The 18,057-nt window shown below is 50.5% G+C and overlaps 7 protein-coding genes across 7 annotated transcripts; 4 read left to right on the forward strand and 3 right to left on the reverse strand.

Moving 5' to 3' along the window:
- Nucleotides 1–28: 28 nt before the first annotated feature.
- Nucleotides 29–1,690, reverse strand: N7532_005086 (MFS transporter; the record flags this gene model as incomplete). Its single annotated transcript, XM_056617580.1, has 1 exon — nt 29–1,690. The coding sequence occupies one exon, from the start codon at nt 1,688–1,690 to the stop codon at nt 29–31; it is 1,662 nt and encodes a 553-aa protein (XP_056473739.1).
- Nucleotides 1,691–3,313: 1,623 nt separating this feature from the next.
- On the forward strand, nt 3,314–3,726 carry N7532_005087 (Monooxygenase; the record flags this gene model as incomplete). The annotated part of the gene is made up of 2 exons (XM_056617581.1): nt 3,314–3,471; nt 3,612–3,726. The coding sequence occupies 2 exons, from the start codon at nt 3,314–3,316 to the stop codon at nt 3,724–3,726; spliced, it is 273 nt and encodes a 90-aa protein (XP_056473740.1).
- Nucleotides 3,727–4,119: 393 nt separating this feature from the next.
- N7532_005088 (uncharacterized protein) lies at nt 4,120–5,970 on the reverse strand (the record flags this gene model as incomplete). The annotated part of the gene is made up of 5 exons (XM_056617582.1): nt 4,120–5,126; nt 5,183–5,376; nt 5,426–5,493; nt 5,545–5,588; nt 5,637–5,970. The coding sequence occupies 5 exons, from the start codon at nt 5,968–5,970 to the stop codon at nt 4,120–4,122; spliced, it is 1,647 nt and encodes a 548-aa protein (XP_056473741.1).
- Nucleotides 5,971–7,179: 1,209 nt separating this feature from the next.
- Nucleotides 7,180–8,171, forward strand: N7532_005089 (putative phosphorylase; the record flags this gene model as incomplete). The annotated part of the gene is made up of 2 exons (XM_056617583.1): nt 7,180–7,296; nt 7,353–8,171. The coding sequence occupies 2 exons, from the start codon at nt 7,180–7,182 to the stop codon at nt 8,169–8,171; spliced, it is 936 nt and encodes a 311-aa protein (XP_056473742.1).
- Nucleotides 8,172–12,502: 4,331 nt separating this feature from the next.
- N7532_005090 (uncharacterized protein) lies at nt 12,503–13,426 on the forward strand (the record flags this gene model as incomplete). The annotated part of the gene is made up of 1 exon (XM_056617584.1): nt 12,503–13,426. The coding sequence occupies one exon, from the start codon at nt 12,503–12,505 to the stop codon at nt 13,424–13,426; it is 924 nt and encodes a 307-aa protein (XP_056473743.1).
- A 30-nt stretch (nt 13,427–13,456) lies between these two features.
- Nucleotides 13,457–14,059, forward strand: N7532_005091 (ankyrin repeat domain-containing protein; the record flags this gene model as incomplete). The annotated part of the gene is made up of 1 exon (XM_056617585.1): nt 13,457–14,059. The coding sequence occupies one exon, from the start codon at nt 13,457–13,459 to the stop codon at nt 14,057–14,059; it is 603 nt and encodes a 200-aa protein (XP_056473744.1).
- A 134-nt stretch (nt 14,060–14,193) lies between these two features.
- N7532_005092 (Six-hairpin glycosidase) lies at nt 14,194–18,025 on the reverse strand (the record flags this gene model as incomplete). Its single annotated transcript, XM_056617586.1, has 10 exons — nt 14,194–14,462; nt 14,518–15,728; nt 15,781–15,858; nt 16,305–16,443; nt 16,502–16,937; nt 16,978–17,235; nt 17,327–17,505; nt 17,571–17,866; nt 17,913–17,923; nt 17,975–18,025. The coding sequence occupies 10 exons, from the start codon at nt 18,023–18,025 to the stop codon at nt 14,194–14,196; spliced, it is 2,928 nt and encodes a 975-aa protein (XP_056473745.1).
- Between the last annotated feature and the right edge of the window lie 32 nt (nt 18,026–18,057).

Consider the following 18,057-nt stretch of genomic DNA (forward strand, 5'->3'; position numbering starts at 1 on the left):
TTTGCCCAAGTATTGGTGCAGCGCTCACTCAATGCAGTGTCGTTGCCCGTTCCAGATTGGACTCTTCCTGGGGGGCCTTCATCGGCTCAGACTGATTCGCAGTCGCTTGTTTTTCCTTCAGAGAATGCGCCATGATGCGCTGCATATACTCCGCCGACTCGGCAGCATACTTGCACTTGGATCGAATAGCGGATCCGTACTTGTAGAAGAGGAACGGAATTGGGAGACAGGCCACGGACAGGAAAGCCGGGATGGACGGAGCCCAGTGAATGCCCAGGTTGCCATACATCCATGTTGAGATAATAGGGAAGATGGCGCCGAAGACAGAGCGCAGAACGGCGTTGGATGCCAGCACGGATGCCGAGTAGATTGTGTACGAATCGATCAGGTAGTTCATGATGCCCAGATAGATGAGGATCACTCCCGTGCCGAATGGTGCTGTCCCGATGATGGAGACGATCCAGTGGATAGACGGGAAATCGGTCCATGCGAACCAGAACTGGCTGATGGGGATCAAAATCGCCCCCGGCATGCACTGGATAAGACGTGCCTCTGGAGGCGCATGTCCTCCATGGGCATCCATGATCTTGATATAGTGGATATTGGCAGGGACCGTCCATCCAATTCCAATAATCATGCCAATCATGATCCCCAGGAACGACAAGCCACCCACGCCAGGGTTCCATCCCCGACCTTGCTGGAAAACGACGGGAAAAGCATCGAAGAACATGTAGAGGGTACCGTAGATGATGGCAATGTATACTGCACAGAGCAGAACGATCGGCTCTTTGAACAGGAGGACCCACGGGCGAAGAAGAGACTTGTTCAACAAGTCTACCAGCCGCACTCGACCGTTATCGATTTCGACCTTGCTTCGGTACACTTTGCCGGTCATTTTTGAGAGGGTCTCAGCGCGACGACGGAGCAGAACCGGCGGATACGTTTCAGGGATTACAAGTGTACTGAGGATCCAGACAAAGCCTGCCGTGGCAGCAAGCAGACCTTCCACCCATCTCCAGCCGGCCTTCATGCCAAGGAATCCACCGATGATGGGACCCAGGGATGGCCCTAGGAACGGAGCTGCAGCATACAAGCTGAGCGCCAGACCGCGCTGTCTCGCTGTGAATAGATCGGAGATGGTTCCGCCGGCATTGCTAAAGGGCGACGAGCCAACGCTACCAGCGAAGAAACGAAGAATACACAGCGTCCAGATATTCTGAGCGCCCGCACAGCCTGCCAGGAAGGCTGCCAGCGCAAACATACTGAAGAAGAACGTGACCTGTCGGCCCCAGACTTCGCCAACGGGGGCCCAGAGTAGTGGGCCGATAGCAAAGCCCAGCACGTACAGCGACAGTCCTAAGGTCGCAACCTGCGTGCTGACATTGAAGTCCGAGATGACCTCATCGATGCTGCCGCTGTACGCAGACGAAGCCAAGGAGACGATGAGCGTGGTCGCCGCAGCCGTTAGAGTAATGGATAGTTTCCTGAGACTACTAAACAACTTGGGATCGCGCGCGTCGTCGGGAATCCAGGTCACGGCGTAGGGGTCATCCTCGGTGCCCGAGCCAGCGAACTCATAGTCGAGGACCTCTTGCGTGACGGCGCCGTGATCGACTAGCACGCGCCAGTAAGGGATCCCTCGCGGGTACACCCCGGGCGCGGACTTGGGCGCACCTCTGAGACCCAGCATACTTCATGAGGAGAAGAACACAATTGCCGGAAGAAGATTGAGGGGAAAGAGTTTGACAGAATGTCGATCGACGATCGCGATCTCACGCAAGATAAGCCCGGTCTGGCCTTGGGCACTAGGGCATAACAAATCTTTCCATCGGATTCCCGGCACAGCCTCGGGGTTGTAAGGGGGTGGGTCGCTCGGCTACAGCAGCGGGATTGCCGAGGCGTTCGTCGGACTAGTTCATGCTGGCTATTATCGCAATCTGGGCGTTGTAGGGGGTCCAATGACGGTCGGGGACGAAGCGGTTTGCTCGAAATGGTGATTTTGAAGGGTTGCCTTGGGGTTGCATGACAATTGCATCAGCGGGATCGACGGAGGCGTCTTTTGGGTTTCAAATGGCCACATTTGGCTTTCTGGGCGGGCCCACTTTATACTACGACAAGTGTATACGTACACAATGTAGGGTAATGGGGAGCATCACTGGACAGGACAATCACATTGTCAGATTATGCTGTGGGACATCACAGAGGTAGATGAGAGAAGCTTGAATTGGTATGATGCTCAGAAACGGATCAGGACTGCCAGAACCTGAAGAATGTATCACATGATTCGTCCCCATATGAAGAGATAAACATCAGGATCCGAGGCAAGGGCCTGCACGAAAACGAGCACCATTGTACCAAAATCCCACATCGGACGGATCGAGCAGTTTTGGGCTAAATAAAGTGAATTTTGCGCCAATCAAAACAAGGGGCTGTCAGCACTGTGTAACCCCGAGTACGGAAGGTTATAGCGGCCAAAGCTCACTTTTCAATCTCAACAGGGTTTTATACCTGGATTATAGAGATATGTACTCCACCTGACTACCCGACATGCTCTAAGAATAGTCAAGACAGTATTACAAGCAGACTCCTAAACAGTCTTCTGAACGGTCAACCGAACGGTTAGCTGAACAGGCATCTGGACAGTCACCTAACAGCATGGATCACTCCCAATCTTGTACCGTCAATGAAGTCCCAACAGAATATAACGCCCCTTCGTATTTTAGCAACTGTTCGTCTGTCGGTGCCATGCCGGCCATAAATTACAAACATGGCATCAACATGGCGAAAAAAGGAAAGCGAGCTCTGACCGTGATAACCTTTCTGTACCCCAAGGGATCGTCCGGAATTCATTGTACCTGCGAGTAAGTACCGGCGACCGAGGACTTTCTAAAAATGATCTCGCAGCACATGTCAGACACTACGTCGGAACGTTCAACCTGAATATGATCACATCAGAACGTGTCAGGTACACTCAATATGACTCTGAGAAGGAGCGGTGGAGGTTAAGGTCGAGACGCCTCTGGATAGCGCCAAGTAGTCTCGAAGCAGCTTGTCTTAGCGACAAATATCGGATCGCAGAAGCCCAATGTCCCGCAGATTGCGAACAAGGACGCCTACCAGGGGATAAATATGGTCGACAGTTGAAAGAAAAGGGTGCCAAGGTGAGGCGCATCGTACATGGGAAAATCAGAAAGAAAAAAAAAAAAATAAAATGTACTGGCATGATGCTCCTCAATCCGTGATCGTGGTGGAATCGGCCAACACAGCATTCGATGTCCTGGAAGATTGCCACGCCGCAGGAGTCGAGTCCACAATGGACGTCCGGTCGCAGACCTATATCATGCCCGTCGAATACTGCTGCGACAAGATGAGTCTCGGCGCCTATGACGCGGGCGTAGAGGCTGCCGACAAGCTCTTCCTTTCTCTCCCAATGTCCGTGGACAGCCAGCTTGCCCGCGGCCTGTTTCAAGTGTTCGTGTCAGGAGCCAAAACGATACGCAGGATTGGAAGCGGCTGGATTACCAGTCCTCGACAGCGCCGTTCCCTTGCATGCGTTGATGCATAACCTCGAGCGTGCTGGTGGTTACTTATGTGGATGTGTGCGGTACCAGGTTGATTGAGGAAAGGAAGGTGGCTATCAAAGCCCTTGCCGAATCCGACGCATACACCGTGACCGGACTGCGCTTTTCGGAAGGGAGCACTCTGGAGGCGGATGCAATCATCTGATGTACAGGATTTGCCTATAGAAACATCTGCAACACCGCGCCAGAGATCCTGGGCGGCTCTGTTTCTCTTCACAGGTCTCGCTGTGTGGAAGATGCTGGCAATCAGGCCTGACTTGGTCCGCGAGAGATTGTTATGATAACATTTGGGTAATGGGCGGCTATACGCAGCTGCATCAATGGCATTCGCGGACGCTGGCGTTGCAGGTCAAAGCATCGCTGGAGAATGTGCTACCTCCAGCTTACCGCAAAACTCCACAGCCCGAGGCCAAGTAGAGGGATCATGAAGCTAACAGACGGGAATTCAGATTTTATCACAGATGTCATTGATATGCAAGAATGTACCACGCTGAAATACTACTAGCACTGCCATTACATCATGTACTCTCATCACGACCTAACCACGACCGATTCCTCCTCGGAATGAAAAACTACTAAAAGCACTGCGTCTTCTCAAAGAACTCATCACCTTCGCTTCAGCGACTGCCTCGACTTCCTCGCTCGTTGATTTTTCTGGCATTCTCTTCATCTTGGGCTCCTTGGCTTTCTGGTAAACCCACCAGCAAAACATCACTGCCAGCGTCAAAGGAAGTGTAACCACCAACCAAATAAACCACGATCTCTCCCTGACAGCATTCCCCAAGATCCCAGCATCGACCACTGTCGCGGTGAACGTGCCCGGCAGAAACGCCATAGTCAACACCGCAATCGCCGTCATCGACGTGGAGTCTGCCTTCATGCTGCGGGCAATCTGAATGTTATTGGCAGCGTCCTGCTGTGTCACGAGATTGTACACCAGAGACATAGTGCTGTCTTTGCGCTGCTTGTAATTGAGGAACCAGGTCTTCTGCTTCTCCATCGAGGAAATGACGTAGGCAATTGAGTCTTCGACTCGCTGGTGGATATAAGGACTAGACTCCGGTAACGCCGAGATGAGACGAAAATGGGCGTTGCGGATGGCAGTAGCCGTGAATATGGCAACATCCGCATTAGCGATGTGTGAATCTGCATTTTGCGATACGATTTGAAGTTGTTTTGTTAGGTCACCGAGTCTGGATCGATCGCTTGCTTCCAGTCCAGCCAGATGGTCGTTCACCTTGTTGATTTGAACCCACATGAATCGCTGGAATCGCTTGACGTGGTGCTTCGAGGCTTCCAGTGAGAGGGTCGATAATATGACGTGAATATCGAATGGATCGTCCATTAAGACAGCTGGCTTGTTGGAAACGTTGGCGGTGTTCATGGCAATGTTGAGGAGCGATTTTAAGGTGTTGATGGATGTATCCCCTTCTTTGTGAGAGATGACATATGTAGTTAAGTTGCGAATGATATCATGTCGCACATAGACGGATAGCGGAGAGCCTTGAACATGAAGATTCCACCGAGGATGTTGACAGAATAGGTCTAAGTAGGAGTGTTAGGTGTTTGACTTCCTTTCTTCGTCGGAAAGTTCTGCGTACCACAAGCTGTCAACTTGCCGTCGCTGTCAGATTCCCAGTGCGATTTAGGCGCCCAATAGTCGGGCCGCCCAATCAAATTCAAGAGAAAGAGAGGGTTAACTTGTAGGGTTTTCATAAGCTGAAGGGCATTTCCTTGTGTCATCATAGCTCGCGCGCCGAATGAGGTTCCGTCAATTGGCACCAGCGGAACAAAGCTAGGAGAGTTAATACTCAATAAACGGTAACAGGGAAGATGAAACTCACAATGCTAGCAGCCTGCGGCCGGGCGCGGATTTCCCTGGAGAGGGAGGGGAATGCTTTGAAGCCATATGCTAGCAAAGTCAGGCATAAGTAGAGATGCGGGTGAATTACTCGCTCTATACCTTGAGAAAGACATCCATGCCATGCTCGGTCAGGGCGTGCCATTCTACCCAAGGTCAGTCTGGGAAATACCAGAAGATACTAGTTGCCATACCTGCTCCCCGCGAGTCAACATTCAAGCATTCAACATTGGTCCCGAGCGAAAAGTTCGAGGAATTATCCAGATGCTGATGGAACTGGACGGCGTCGAAGACCTGTTGAAGCGACCTGAGGTCATCAAGAGGGTAGTCCTGGGCCCCAAGATTGAAGTTGAAGTCGAGCTCGTTGACGTTGAGGTCGGTGGCTTCCGCATGTCGATCGATATCATTTTGCGCTCTTGAATTAGGGCGCTGCTCAACCTCAGTTTGGACAAGCGAAGCCTCAAGCTTCGAGAACCTGCCCAGGTCCCCAGTCTCGGCTCGGCTAAGTGGGTCTCTAGTTTCTGTCATGGTATCGGTCTTGAGATTTAGACTCAACGTCCGGTGGTGCCAGAAAAGTAAAGAACAGTTTGGGATGTGGGGTAAGCCAGCACTTAAAATAGAGCCATTTTTTTTCGAGTCGCGGTGGCGTGGACGCCTCTCTCACTCAACCCGGGTGAAATCCGATTTCGAATTGTATGTGGACGAGAAAGAACGAGACATTTTGAACTCGCCTGCTGAGGCGAGCGGCTTTTGAAGGATTGGCTGATTGGTTGAATGGCTGATTTGGGGCGACAGGTGTCGAGCCTGTTTTTGGTGGCTTCGAGATAACATGACCGTCGAAACTCCTTGTTGGCCCAGTAAGCTTCTTAACAGCAGCCCACACGATCCTCTTCGACTCGCGCGTCACAAACTGTATGGTATTCTGCTTGATCCTTTCCTTGTCTTCAGAGACGTTTCCGTGGAATTAGTCACAGCACTGGATGTCTCGAATCGTTTCAATCCCGCGTCGAGATACGAGGATGTACAGAATTGGCATGTACGAAGAAGCCTGTGACTTGTCCAGATTCGGAGTGGATTGGCAGGTAAGCACTAGCGACAAGCCACTGGGGAATACGTACCGCAGAGAAACAGCAGCAGCCAATTATCAAGCCTGGATAGACACACGTGGGCCTCCTTTCCCTTGTGCCTGCCTGCCAGGGTCCGCGACTTTGCAGACACGAATTAGGATCACACGCAATAGCTGCAAGATGATCAGCCTTTTATACCAGCCTCATCCCGTTTCTATTTCCTCGCCCCTTGCCACTGTGCTGGACGGGGCACCCAATGCACTATGCGGATTCGCCTGATGGAATTTAATCACCGGAATGATTTTCTCTTGCTTCATTGGTTCTTGAGCTGAAATTTGGCGTAGAATGCTGGCAGAAGCGAAACAATGACTTGGACATTCATACACGTTGCTAATTTATCATTATTAGTTTTTCGAAACATTAACTGACACGCTTTTCGCTTTGGGATTGAACTTGCATTTGCTGTACTGAAGCCATTGAGTTCTCAGTACCCAAGGGGTTTTCCATTTGCATTGCTGATGAGGGCTGATATTGGTTGTTGTGTTGGGCTGAGTCGCGTGATCCCGCCGGTGCCTTTTCTGCTGGCACCGCCTATTCCGCCTGGAGCTTGCGCTTCAGCTTCATCCCAGCTCTTTGAGCCTGCGACAAGCCCGTTTTCTTGGCTTCGGAAATGCCTCTCAACATAAGCTACGACGAGATCTGCTCGAAATTCGACCGACTCGTCTCTAATGGAATCATTGTCTATCAGCCCAGCCACACGGTCGCGGTTACCGACAACGGCATGCTTGTTCGTTCTCACCGCTGCATGAACCCCACCATCCTCACCTTCTAATGAGAATCAAGTTCTGTTTCCACGTGGTTGAAGGTCTAAAGAAGAAGCCACAAGCGGGAGAGGGGCTTCAAATCCCTTCGGCCAACTCGGCCACTGTAGCCGATGAAGCCAACGTTCATCCTAAAACATTCGGCCCTGGCAGCGATCTGGCATACGACCACCCCGATGAGTGCATCACCCTTGTCAATGGAACACATTACCTCGTGATCAACAAATTCCCGGTCTTTCGACCCATGCTCCTCCTGCTGACGACGGATTCCTACCGCCGCCAAAATGAGTCCCTTGACTTCGCGGATATCGACGCTGCATGGAGTCTGGTCCAGGGACTGGAACGAGATCACTTTGCCTTTTTTAATTGTTCAGAGCTTGCGGGATCTAGTAGGGCCCACAAGCATCTGCAGGTTATTCCAGAACCAAGTTTGCAAGAGGGGTATTCGGAAGGATTCAAGTTCTTCCCAGACTATGATCCAGAGGAAGAAGCAACTGTGCCGCCTTTCGTTCACTTCTTGCAGCGATTCCGAGATCTACGTGAAGGTCACATCACAAGCAGCGACCAATTGTTGTGGGTCTATCAGCGACTGTTGCAACAGACGCGCGAGTCGTTGAAAATCGATCAGGATCCATGCCCCCACAATGTGGTCCTTACGAAAAGGTGGATCGTGATAGTTCCGCGAACAACCAAGGTATTTAAGGGTATAACATCAAATGCACCGGGAATGCTGGGGTCAGTCTATATCTCCAATCATGATCAGCTCCGTGCCTGGAAGGAGGTTGGTCCTACAAAGGCCCTAGCCGAACTAGGCCTGTCCAGTTCAAATTCCCGAAAATAGATCCCTCTTCAATGGAATAGAATATAGAGATCAAGTTTGAATTTAGTCAAATTTCCTATTCTTTAACGAACAATGCATTTACAAGGATACATACTACACCCTCACAGCCCTTTGTTCTTGTCAGACATGCTTCAACGGATGATATGATGAGATTTTGCTGCATTGGCAATTTTTTCCTAACTTGATCCTCCAAAACCAGCGTAGATCCAGAGTCACAGACGTAGACAATTTCCCTTTTTTTGGTATATGCGCCTTGTATTTGTCTTCCCGCCCGAGACCGGAAGTCCTATTGCATCTCAGACATCTGTATTTGTTTGGAAAAAGGTGTTTTGACTTTATGTGTCGCCATAAGCATGCTTCTCTTGAAAAGTGCCCTTGGTATCTGCAGCCGTCCCAACGACAAGAATAGGACTGGTTGTGGCTCACACTACACTTTATCAGTCGCTTTCTCCAAATAAGTCTTTACTATCTGAATAATTGACAAACTTTGATTTGATATCTTGTTGATGGCGGGATTGGTGACCTAGCAGGCTGTGGACTTGACCGGTAGGATCCGAAATCATTCTGTCTCCATAGATGGAATTCCATTGTGATGAACCGAAAATTGAACAGCCTGGCTCTTGAAATTGGAATGGTATGCTAGGCGTTGTGCCATGCGGATATCTGTCTTCATATACGCCTATTCCAAATGACGGTGACAGAGAGTATCCAGGCAAGGTATTCTCTGCGTTGTATGGAGAGTCCGAGATTGTAACGAGCTGCAGGTTGCCAGCATACATCACCGGGGCCTCGGGAGGGCACTTTGTGGCTTGGTATGCCTTTTTTGAATGGCAGCATGCTCGGTTCCCAGTTTGATTTGTCGCGTTAGAGCGGGCCGCCATTTGAATTAAATGGATTGCAGGGCGACATGATGAGAAGATGTTGGTATATAGAGTGAGGCAGAATATTTTCTGGACGCGACCTGAAATCACTGAAAAAGTGAGAAAATGCGTCAGGATCGGAACTGTGTTGCGTTTTAACCCGGGAAGACTGTCAGATTTACAGGCATACAAAACGGGCCAACTAACGGTCCCACTATGATTCTGAAGCGACCTATCGGTTCCTCGGGCTAAAAACGAGTGTCTTACTCCATATCCTAGTTAAGATTTCAGTGGCTTAGATCCAGAGATGGTCCAAGGCTTGAACGTCGTTCGTCCCTTGAGTGGGGCAAAACACTAGATTGCATTGTAAAGATCGCCAAAATATCAAGATTTAACTTTGTTTCTTGAACTAATCTGTAAAACGGGGACTAGGTACATGGTACTGAGCCGAATCTACTACGTCATTCAGCTTTACCTCCCCCCTCCGAGTCGCAGGATTCTGCTCAGCTAGCAATCCCTGAACGGCTTTTTGGATACTGGATTAGCGAAGATAAAAGTTCATCTTGATGACTAATGCTTTCACCCCAAGGGGTTCTCCAAAGGATGTGTGCCTGGAGGTGGGTATACTTGAAAGGTCCGAGTCTGTGTGGCAACTGTAACTATGGCGAGGGAAGCGTACAGCCTGTCTACTAGTCCTGAACGCCATGGAATGCACCCTGGACAGGGCTTTTGCTTTCAGCCAATAAAATATTGATAAATATTGGCCACAGGTTGGTCAAAGCTGCCAGTGTCCTTGTCTCCTGCGTATAGGCATATTCCATTTTAACCAAGGGGCACATGATAAGCTCAAAAGGAGGAATCATCGGTCGGATTTTGACAATGACGAATCACAGATGGCTGTCACACAGCTGGTGTGTCATCTCAAAGTCCGGGCGGTGCAAGTCGCCCACAAGGCGCAGCCAAGCATCCAAAACGGGCTGGGAATGGCATAGGACTTGACTGCCCGCGCAGAATGTTTACCAACCATGTGCTGACAAACAGACTGGATATGTTTCTTCTGATTCATTCTCTGATTAGATGTATCTTCGCAGTTACTGGATGCTACCAGTAATCCTAGTCGGGTACAATAACAACCATGATGGCCGGGGTTGCGGCATCTAGATCATGCACACCCTGATTGGGCGAGGTCAGAATCCTGGCTCCACGGATCGCCCGGCTGTGGTGTGGTGCCCACTCCCACTCGGCGTTGTCATTATAAGTGCCTGTTGACGTCTACTGAACTAACCGCATCCCTTTATGATCGCTCTTCCACCCAAGTCCAAATATACCAGCCCTGGAATGTTTTACATCTTACCGACGCCTAATGGCAGACTCAGAGTGGCTTGTGTGGCTTGTTCACAAAGCCGAGATCGAACGTCTCTACATTCGAGGAACGGAAACTAGATGTCAGACACATCATGAAAACTCGTCATGGGTTTGATAAATCGTAAGACGAGCCATGCTCCTCCCTATTTTGTGACTTCGGCTAAATGGCGAAATAGAAGGGGCTAGTATGGGACGAGATTCAAACACTGAGGTTTCGTCAAGTACAATGGAGGCCCTAAGACATGGATATATGCCGATAGAGCAGTAAAGGAAAAGAAAGAGGAAAGGAAAAGAGAGCGATATTTACATCAACGGGGTCTTGCAGCCTACAAAAAAGTCAAGTATGAGATTCGTCGCCACGCCTACCAATCTACAGTCAAGCGATTTCGTTCGGGTATGCTGAGAATCCCTGAACAGTATGGCTACAGGCTGCTAACTGATATGATATAGCTCCACCGCCTGAGACGCCCAATGGGGTCTTTGTATGCACTCCAGCTGTTGATTCTTCTTTGCCTGGTCCGCTCCAGCTCGAATTGCCTTCGGATCTCCCCTGGTTTCAGTTCTGTCACTCTCTAGGTATTACCGGAAAACATGGTATGAAAATACCTCAATGTGAAAAAGGCCAGGCGCTAACATACGCGCAGCAAGAAGATCAATTTCATCAAGATATTGCCACTTTGAACCTTCGATCTTGAAGCCATATCGCATGGAATTCAACGAGAAATTTTTCGAAGAACTTGAATCATTTCAATTATTGCTAGGAACAGACGAAGAGTGGCAGTTACAGAGAATGTGACTGGCATTTCCTTGAAGGCCCAATTTGATATGATCATGCCTGATGAACTAGACAGCGATCTGGTCCAGACCGATAGGGCAGCTCGAATAATGCGTTCAGACATTGTACCTGTGATGCTATTTCTTCTTTCGAAAATTTTTTTCTCTCGGAAAGAGGGATGAGAATGAGCTCGTGACGAAGTGGATTAAGCGAGAGGTCTTTCTTGTACTCGCGATCTTCAGAGGCTCTGAACTGAGCTCATACGAGGACTTGAAGTATTTTCTCCGCACAGGAGGACCGACGGCTGAATCAATAACAGAGAGGATATTTGCAAGTGCCATAAGATCTTGCGATATACGGACTGTCAAGGTACTGCTTCAGGCGGGTGTAAAACCAAACACGCTCATTCAAAAATTCAATGTGTCGGAAAGCTTCCCTTTGGAGATCGCTGCTAAGTTTGACTCGGAAGATCGCGCTCTCGAACTGACTCTTCTTCTACTATCATTCCATGCAGATGTGAGTCTTCACTCACGTCATTGGCCCACTGGTGCGCTTGGAAGTGCGATTGTTAGCAAACACAAGAGGTTGACAGAGACAATCCTATCACATGATGCTAGCATCAAAGAGGATACGATAAAAATTGGCTATTGAGACGGGAGATCCAGAATTTCTCCATCTGGTTCTTGCAAGAAGTCACCGAGATTTGGACATCATCCGCTTCGACATTGCGATGCATGTTTGACGCCCCTGGATCTAGCCGTGAATCTCTGCTTCTTGGAGTTGGCGCAAATCTTAGCTAACGAAGGAGTATCAGTTGATGTAATGCAAGTCATTGTCCTCGAGGACGATGAGCACTACGAAACAACGGCACTCGGTTTAGCTGCGCAGAAAGGTAATATCGAGATGACGTCTTTTCTTCTTTTCGAAGCTTCTGCTGTTGTCACCCAAACACAGTTGAGCATAAGCGCTTCATTCCACCACTGGTTCTTGCTGTGATGAATAGGGAAGAAGACGCAGCCCGACTGCTGCTAAATGTCGGCACCAATCTGAATACTGCAAACAATTTCAGAATGATCAATGAACAAATGCCAAAAACACTCATTGAGCGAGCGCTGGACCAGAACAACATCAGCATGTACTAGTTGCTTTTGAAAAGAGGATCCCAGGAAAGTTGGGATACACTGGAGAGATATTTCGCTTCTCATCTGAGGCTGGCTAGCATGGAGAACGACACAAACAGGGTTCGCGCGATGTTGATGATGGGGCCATCAGCCAATGAGGTATATCAAAGGTATTGCGATGCTCCTGATTGTGCTCTCGGCATGGCCATAATGCATGGGAATCTTGAAACGATTGCATTGCTCCTCAGAGCCGGAGCATCTTGTGTGGGCCGTGATATCCCTCGGATTGCAAATATGGAGACCGCCAATTTCTTGCAGCGAATAGGTCTTCTACCCAGTATCCTCCTCACGAACGGAACAAAAATTCTGATATCTGCCACAAAAGACAATAAGAGAGACCTCACAACCTGGCTTCTGAACTATGGCATCGATGACCAGGTCCATCACAGCAGATCATCGGTCCAGCGAAGCGTGTTGTGGTGGTCAGAGTCTCCTCTCGAAGTAGCACTTACCCAGAAAAACATTACCCTTACAAAAGCTTTGTTGGGTCGAGGTGCTGTGGTCACCGAACGTGAACTAAACGCGATAATTTGGCAGACTTTGGAGATGCCAGACACCCGAACGGCCGCCAACTTCCTGACATTGTTCCGCAATCGCTTCCCCGCGCCCAATTCAATTGCCGCGGCTATACTTGCCGACAGAACTGATATTGTGGCTCTCATGCTTCGATCTGGACTTGACCCTCACGGCAAGGTATTAGTCGTGGAGCCGGCACAATTGACCTTTGACGGCCTTGAAGATCTCGCAGGATGGTGGAATATTAACCCAGAGGTCCTGAAGACCAAATTCAGTCATTCATCACTCGGTGCTTTCTATGCTTCGTCCTCTGTACTAGAGGCAGCAGCCAGAGCTGGGAGCTTAATGATTTTGAAAATGTTGCTCCAATCGACGACATGGACAAGACAAGAAAAGGGACTTGCTCTCACCGAGAGTATTGTATCCGGGAACCACTATCTTGCGAGGACCCTTCTGGCTGCTGGAGCGTCGGTCAATCAGAAACTCATTAGGGTATACCCACTCGACGGAGAAATGAGGTATGTTTCGCTTCATCAACCCACATCAATAGATGGCTAATCGCTTGTTGATTTTACACAAAGGTCAACAATGGAAGACCTTCTACTACTACAATCTGCTGTCAGCTCAGGCAGTCTCGACTTAGCGCGAACTCTCCTTGCGGCCGGGGCCAACGTCAATGGGCGAGCGAAAGGCCCTGGCAGTACAACCGCGCTGGAAATTGCTGCGCAGACGGGGAATATCGAGATGGTTGACTTTCTCCTGGACTCTGGTGCCGATTTTGCTGCACCGGCAGCATACAACACCGGAGCGACCGCCCTTCAGTTCGCTCCTATCAATGGTTTCATGCGCATTGTTCGTCGGCTTCTAAATTCAGGTGCCGATGTCCACGCAGCCGGTTCTGTGGCATACGGAAGAACCGCTATCCAGGGAGCCGCCGAGTATGGTCGCATTGATGTACTTCAGCTTCTCCTCAGCCGGATAGATCCTTCCGAGCGACCTCAGCGGAAAGAACTTGCCAGAGCGGTCCATCTAGCCGAGAAGGAAGGCCGTTTCACAGCAGTGAAAATGGTGAAATCAGCCTGCGGGTGGTCTGACAAGCGGTCTTCCGACCTCAAGTCACTGTATTTCAGATCAGAAGGGTCCGGTAGAGCCGACGACTGGGACAGCTGCAGCTGCGCAAAAAAAGTCTGAGCTAGGCGATGACCCTTTGTTTGAAGAATTTGTGGATTTTGGCCAATAATAGTGAATCTGTCATTGAATTCGCTCGCTAGCGTTTATAATAATGCTTCAAAGGCCCGATGCTAGGAGACCTCTCTGTTTCACGACTAAATATTATATGGCTCGGCTCCCTCTCCGAAGATCAGATGCGGTCTCTCAGCCGCAACCTTCAAAAGGGTCTGCGAGAAGACCGAGTTCGCCCAGGAAAACCAAGGGCGGGTATAGGCCGTGATGTTGGTGACGTCGATGGACTCATGCACCAGGCCGAGTAGACTCGAATCACGAACCAAGTTGATGGACTTCATGATCTCGGTATCATTGTCGGAAGTCTGGGCCTGCATGAGTAGAGACATTGGCCAGGCGTTCTCAAGACCGACTGGAATGAGAGGAATTAGTGAGTTACTCAGGAATATAGACTGTGTGCGACTTACTGTGAGGACCACCGATACCGTGGAATTCAGGTCCCTCCAGGTAGTAGGGGTTACCGGCCTTGTCTGTGATCATCTTGCGGGTATTCTGATACACCTCGTCACTCTTGTCGAGGAATCCCAAGTAAGGAAGAGACAGAAGAGAGGGAATGTTGGCATCATCCATTAGGATACGCGACCCGTAACCGTCCACCTCGAAGGCGTAGACATCGCCGTACTTGGCGTGGTTAACGATACCGTGCTCACGGACAGCCGCAGCAAGCTTCTTGCCGCGCTGCTCCAGCTTAACGGCAAGATCGTCATGGCCACCAGCCTTCTTGACAACCTTGGCAATTTTCTGGAGCTGGACAGCCATCATAGCGTTGGGTGGGATGAAGAATCCCAAAATGGTCGCATCGTCGCTAGGGCGAAAAGCACTGCGAATGAGGCCAGTTTCGCTGTTGAGCGGGTTGCCAACACCCTGCAGGTTGAGAGTCTCAGTGCCGATATTCGTTTTGCGCTGGAAGGTATACTGGTTGGTGACAAACTGGTTCTCAGAATTGAACGTGGGCAGAGACTCCGCGTCAATGACTCGGAGAACAGTATTCAACGCCATGAACCAGCGGTCTGTCAGAAACTCGGTTGACCCAGTGTTCTCGTGGAACTCAGTACCCAACATCAGGAAGTGTGCTAGCGAGTCGAGTTCGTATTTGCACTCATAGACAAAGGACCTAGAATATGGGGGGCGAACAATGTCCTGCTGGGTGTTGTTCTCGGGTTTCACGCCGCTAATGGAAGGTGGCTGGAAAGCGTTGCAGTAGGGCGATTGAATGACAAACTCGGCCTGGGTATTGATTGCTCCGAGAATGAGCGTATACAAGTTCTTGTCCTGGCCCGTCAATTTATGGTAGTTGGTGAGTTGGTTGGTCGAGTCACGCAGCCACTCTGCATTGATATCTCCCGTCACGATGAAGGTCTGCGCGCCGCTCCAATCGGATCCATCGCGCCTGACATTTCGCTTAGAAGATGTCGGACTGGAGCCATTCACATGCCACTTGATTGTAGTGTCCAGGGTATTGGGGAAGGCGTTGCGGAAGAGCTGTGCGAGGTCCTTGTCGACCAGACGCGATGTCATATCGTCAATGACCTTCTCCACGGCCGAGGAGCTGAATGTACGGCATGCTTCGGCGGGGCGCTGGAAGGGGAGCTTCAAAGGTCCCTCGCTGTAGGGGCCGCTGGAAGGCATTAGTCTCAAATCAAGCATCCAGGTTTGGGAAGGGCACATACTGCGGCTTCGCGGCGTACGAGGTGTAGTCAGGGCAGGCACGCTTCGCGAGCGCAGAGCTGTCACGCCCAGAAACCGCGCTGGCCTGAGATGCCAGAAGCGCACCGACAAGCAGTGTCGAGAAGGTCATGGCAAGCAAGTTGAGTGAAGAAAGCCTGGCGCGGCGGGTCCGGGGTAAATAAGAGGGGAGGAGGCATCGCGGATGTCGATCCTAACCGTGCAGGGTCACGCATTCCACCGTGACAATCTGGGCTGATTGCCGATTACCGTGCTAGCATTAGTAGGCTTTGTACCTGGTAAACAGCTGTGTGCTCGATCCTGCAACGTGGATTTGATTAGATTGGGGAAATAGTGGGCGCAAGGTGACATCGCCCACGGGGATGTTGCACCGTCTCCACACAATGCGGAGAAGAGATCGGCGGGTTTACATCGGGCCACATCGGTCTACTTCAGCCCTCGCTACGCTGGGATATCGCAATGCAAACTTCCATTCATGACTAAACTCCCTATACTCCGGTGCGCTCACTTTTTGCCGAAGAACGACATGATGTTTCCTTGTCCTGGCTTGGCTCCCTTGCCCTTGGGCACGTTGCCGGCCGTTTTCTTCTTAACCGGCGCCGGCTCATCTTCGGAGAAAGACTCCCATGTCGGCTCCTCGCGGGTCACTGCGCATAAAGATTAGAATGATGAACCTGAAGGGGCTCTAGGTACGCTGGTACTCACCAAGGTACCCCTCTTCATCCTTGACCGTCCGCTTTTTCATGACTTGACGTTTGCCTCTGCGGCGTCCGCCTTGCGATGTAGCTTCCTCCTTGAGCTCAATGGGCTTTGAAGGCGGCGATGGCTCGACTGGCGTAGGCTCGCGCTGAGGCTCATCGTCGGCATCGGGCATTTCCTCGTCTGTGCTTGCATAAGGAATCCACTCGCTTAGTCTCCGGGAACTGGGGATCATACCGTCTGCATCCTCATCCTCCATCATTTGTTTGAGCTTCTCTTCCCGTTCTTTCTTGCTCTCGCGATTGGCAGATGCTGCTTTGTCTCCGGATTTGTCTTTGAAATCTGGGAATAGTTCCTCCTGCTCATCTTCCGAAGCATCGTCCAGGACAACTGCGATATGTAAGCTATTGTACGATGTTTCGGACCTAGTAGACTGACCATCCTGGCTTGTCTATACTTAAAGTTAGTCAAAAGAATTTTACAAGATACACAGCGTGGGTGACACGAACCGATTCAGTCGGAGTTGCCGTTTTTTGCTTAGGCTTGGCCTTCGCGAACGAATTGAAAAGGTTACTCTTCTCTCGCTTGGGAGCCGGTGCCTTCGTGGCAGGTTTAGCTGAAGACTGAGACTCGCTGCCGGACGTTGGCTGGCGCTGCTCCTCTGTCTTCGGAGTAGGCTTTGCTGGAGCCTCTTCTTTCTGCAGGGGCCGCTTAGCTGGTACCGACGCTTCGGACTTGGGCTTCGGCGCCGCAGGAGGGGGCGCGCTCCAGTTCGTCGCTGTAACAATATTTGTTAGCGTCAGGGGCTTCATTAATGAAGTTGAGACTGACCTTGACTTTGCGGTTTTGGATCATTCCCCATTGCGCGCCACACTCCAAGGGATCATCCTGCGCGTGAGCTGTCGCAACTTCCCGGCAAACATCTGTCAAAGTATTGAGGTCTTGAAGAACATCAGGCTGGAGACTGTAGATTTGAATTGTCGATATGGATTGAAAAGTTGATTTCGCATCTGTATATTGTGCCCCGGTGTCAATAAAAGGTTACCGCAGTGGAGGTTGCGGGGAAAGAGCCTACCTTCCAAATCCTCCTCCCGGGCAATTATGATCGATGAAACACGCGACGAGTCGGGGGAAGAATCGGGATTCGGCATTGAGCTTGGAAGGTAAGGACTGCTTTGCATAACCTCATCTTCGTCCTTCGCATGGCCATTTGTCGCGGGGGGACTCTGGCGGCTTTTGGAATCCGGAAATGACGTATGTTGCGTGGACGCTTTGAGGCCTCTTGGCATTTTCGCTGCGATGAAATTCAAAGAGAATCCTAAATAACAGGCATGAGTCGAAGTTTTCTTTCTCCAAGAAACACAGGCCTTACTGTTTGGCCCGACTGGCATGAACCTTCAACGCGCGGCTCAAAGACCGGTAAGTGACCTGGAAGTGATGAGTAGGAGACTTCTACACTCGTAAAGAGAGCATTCATACCGTGCGCCGCTCATTGAGCACGTTCTCGGCGAGATACATCTTGGGGTCCATGGTGCTTTGAAGCTCTGAAGCTCGGATGCTCG

This window comes from Penicillium argentinense (assembly GCF_028826775.1).
Source record: "Penicillium argentinense strain IBT 30761 chromosome Unknown utg000005l_segment0_segment0, whole genome shotgun sequence".
Lineage (NCBI taxonomy): Eukaryota > Fungi > Ascomycota > Eurotiomycetes > Eurotiales > Aspergillaceae > Penicillium > Penicillium argentinense.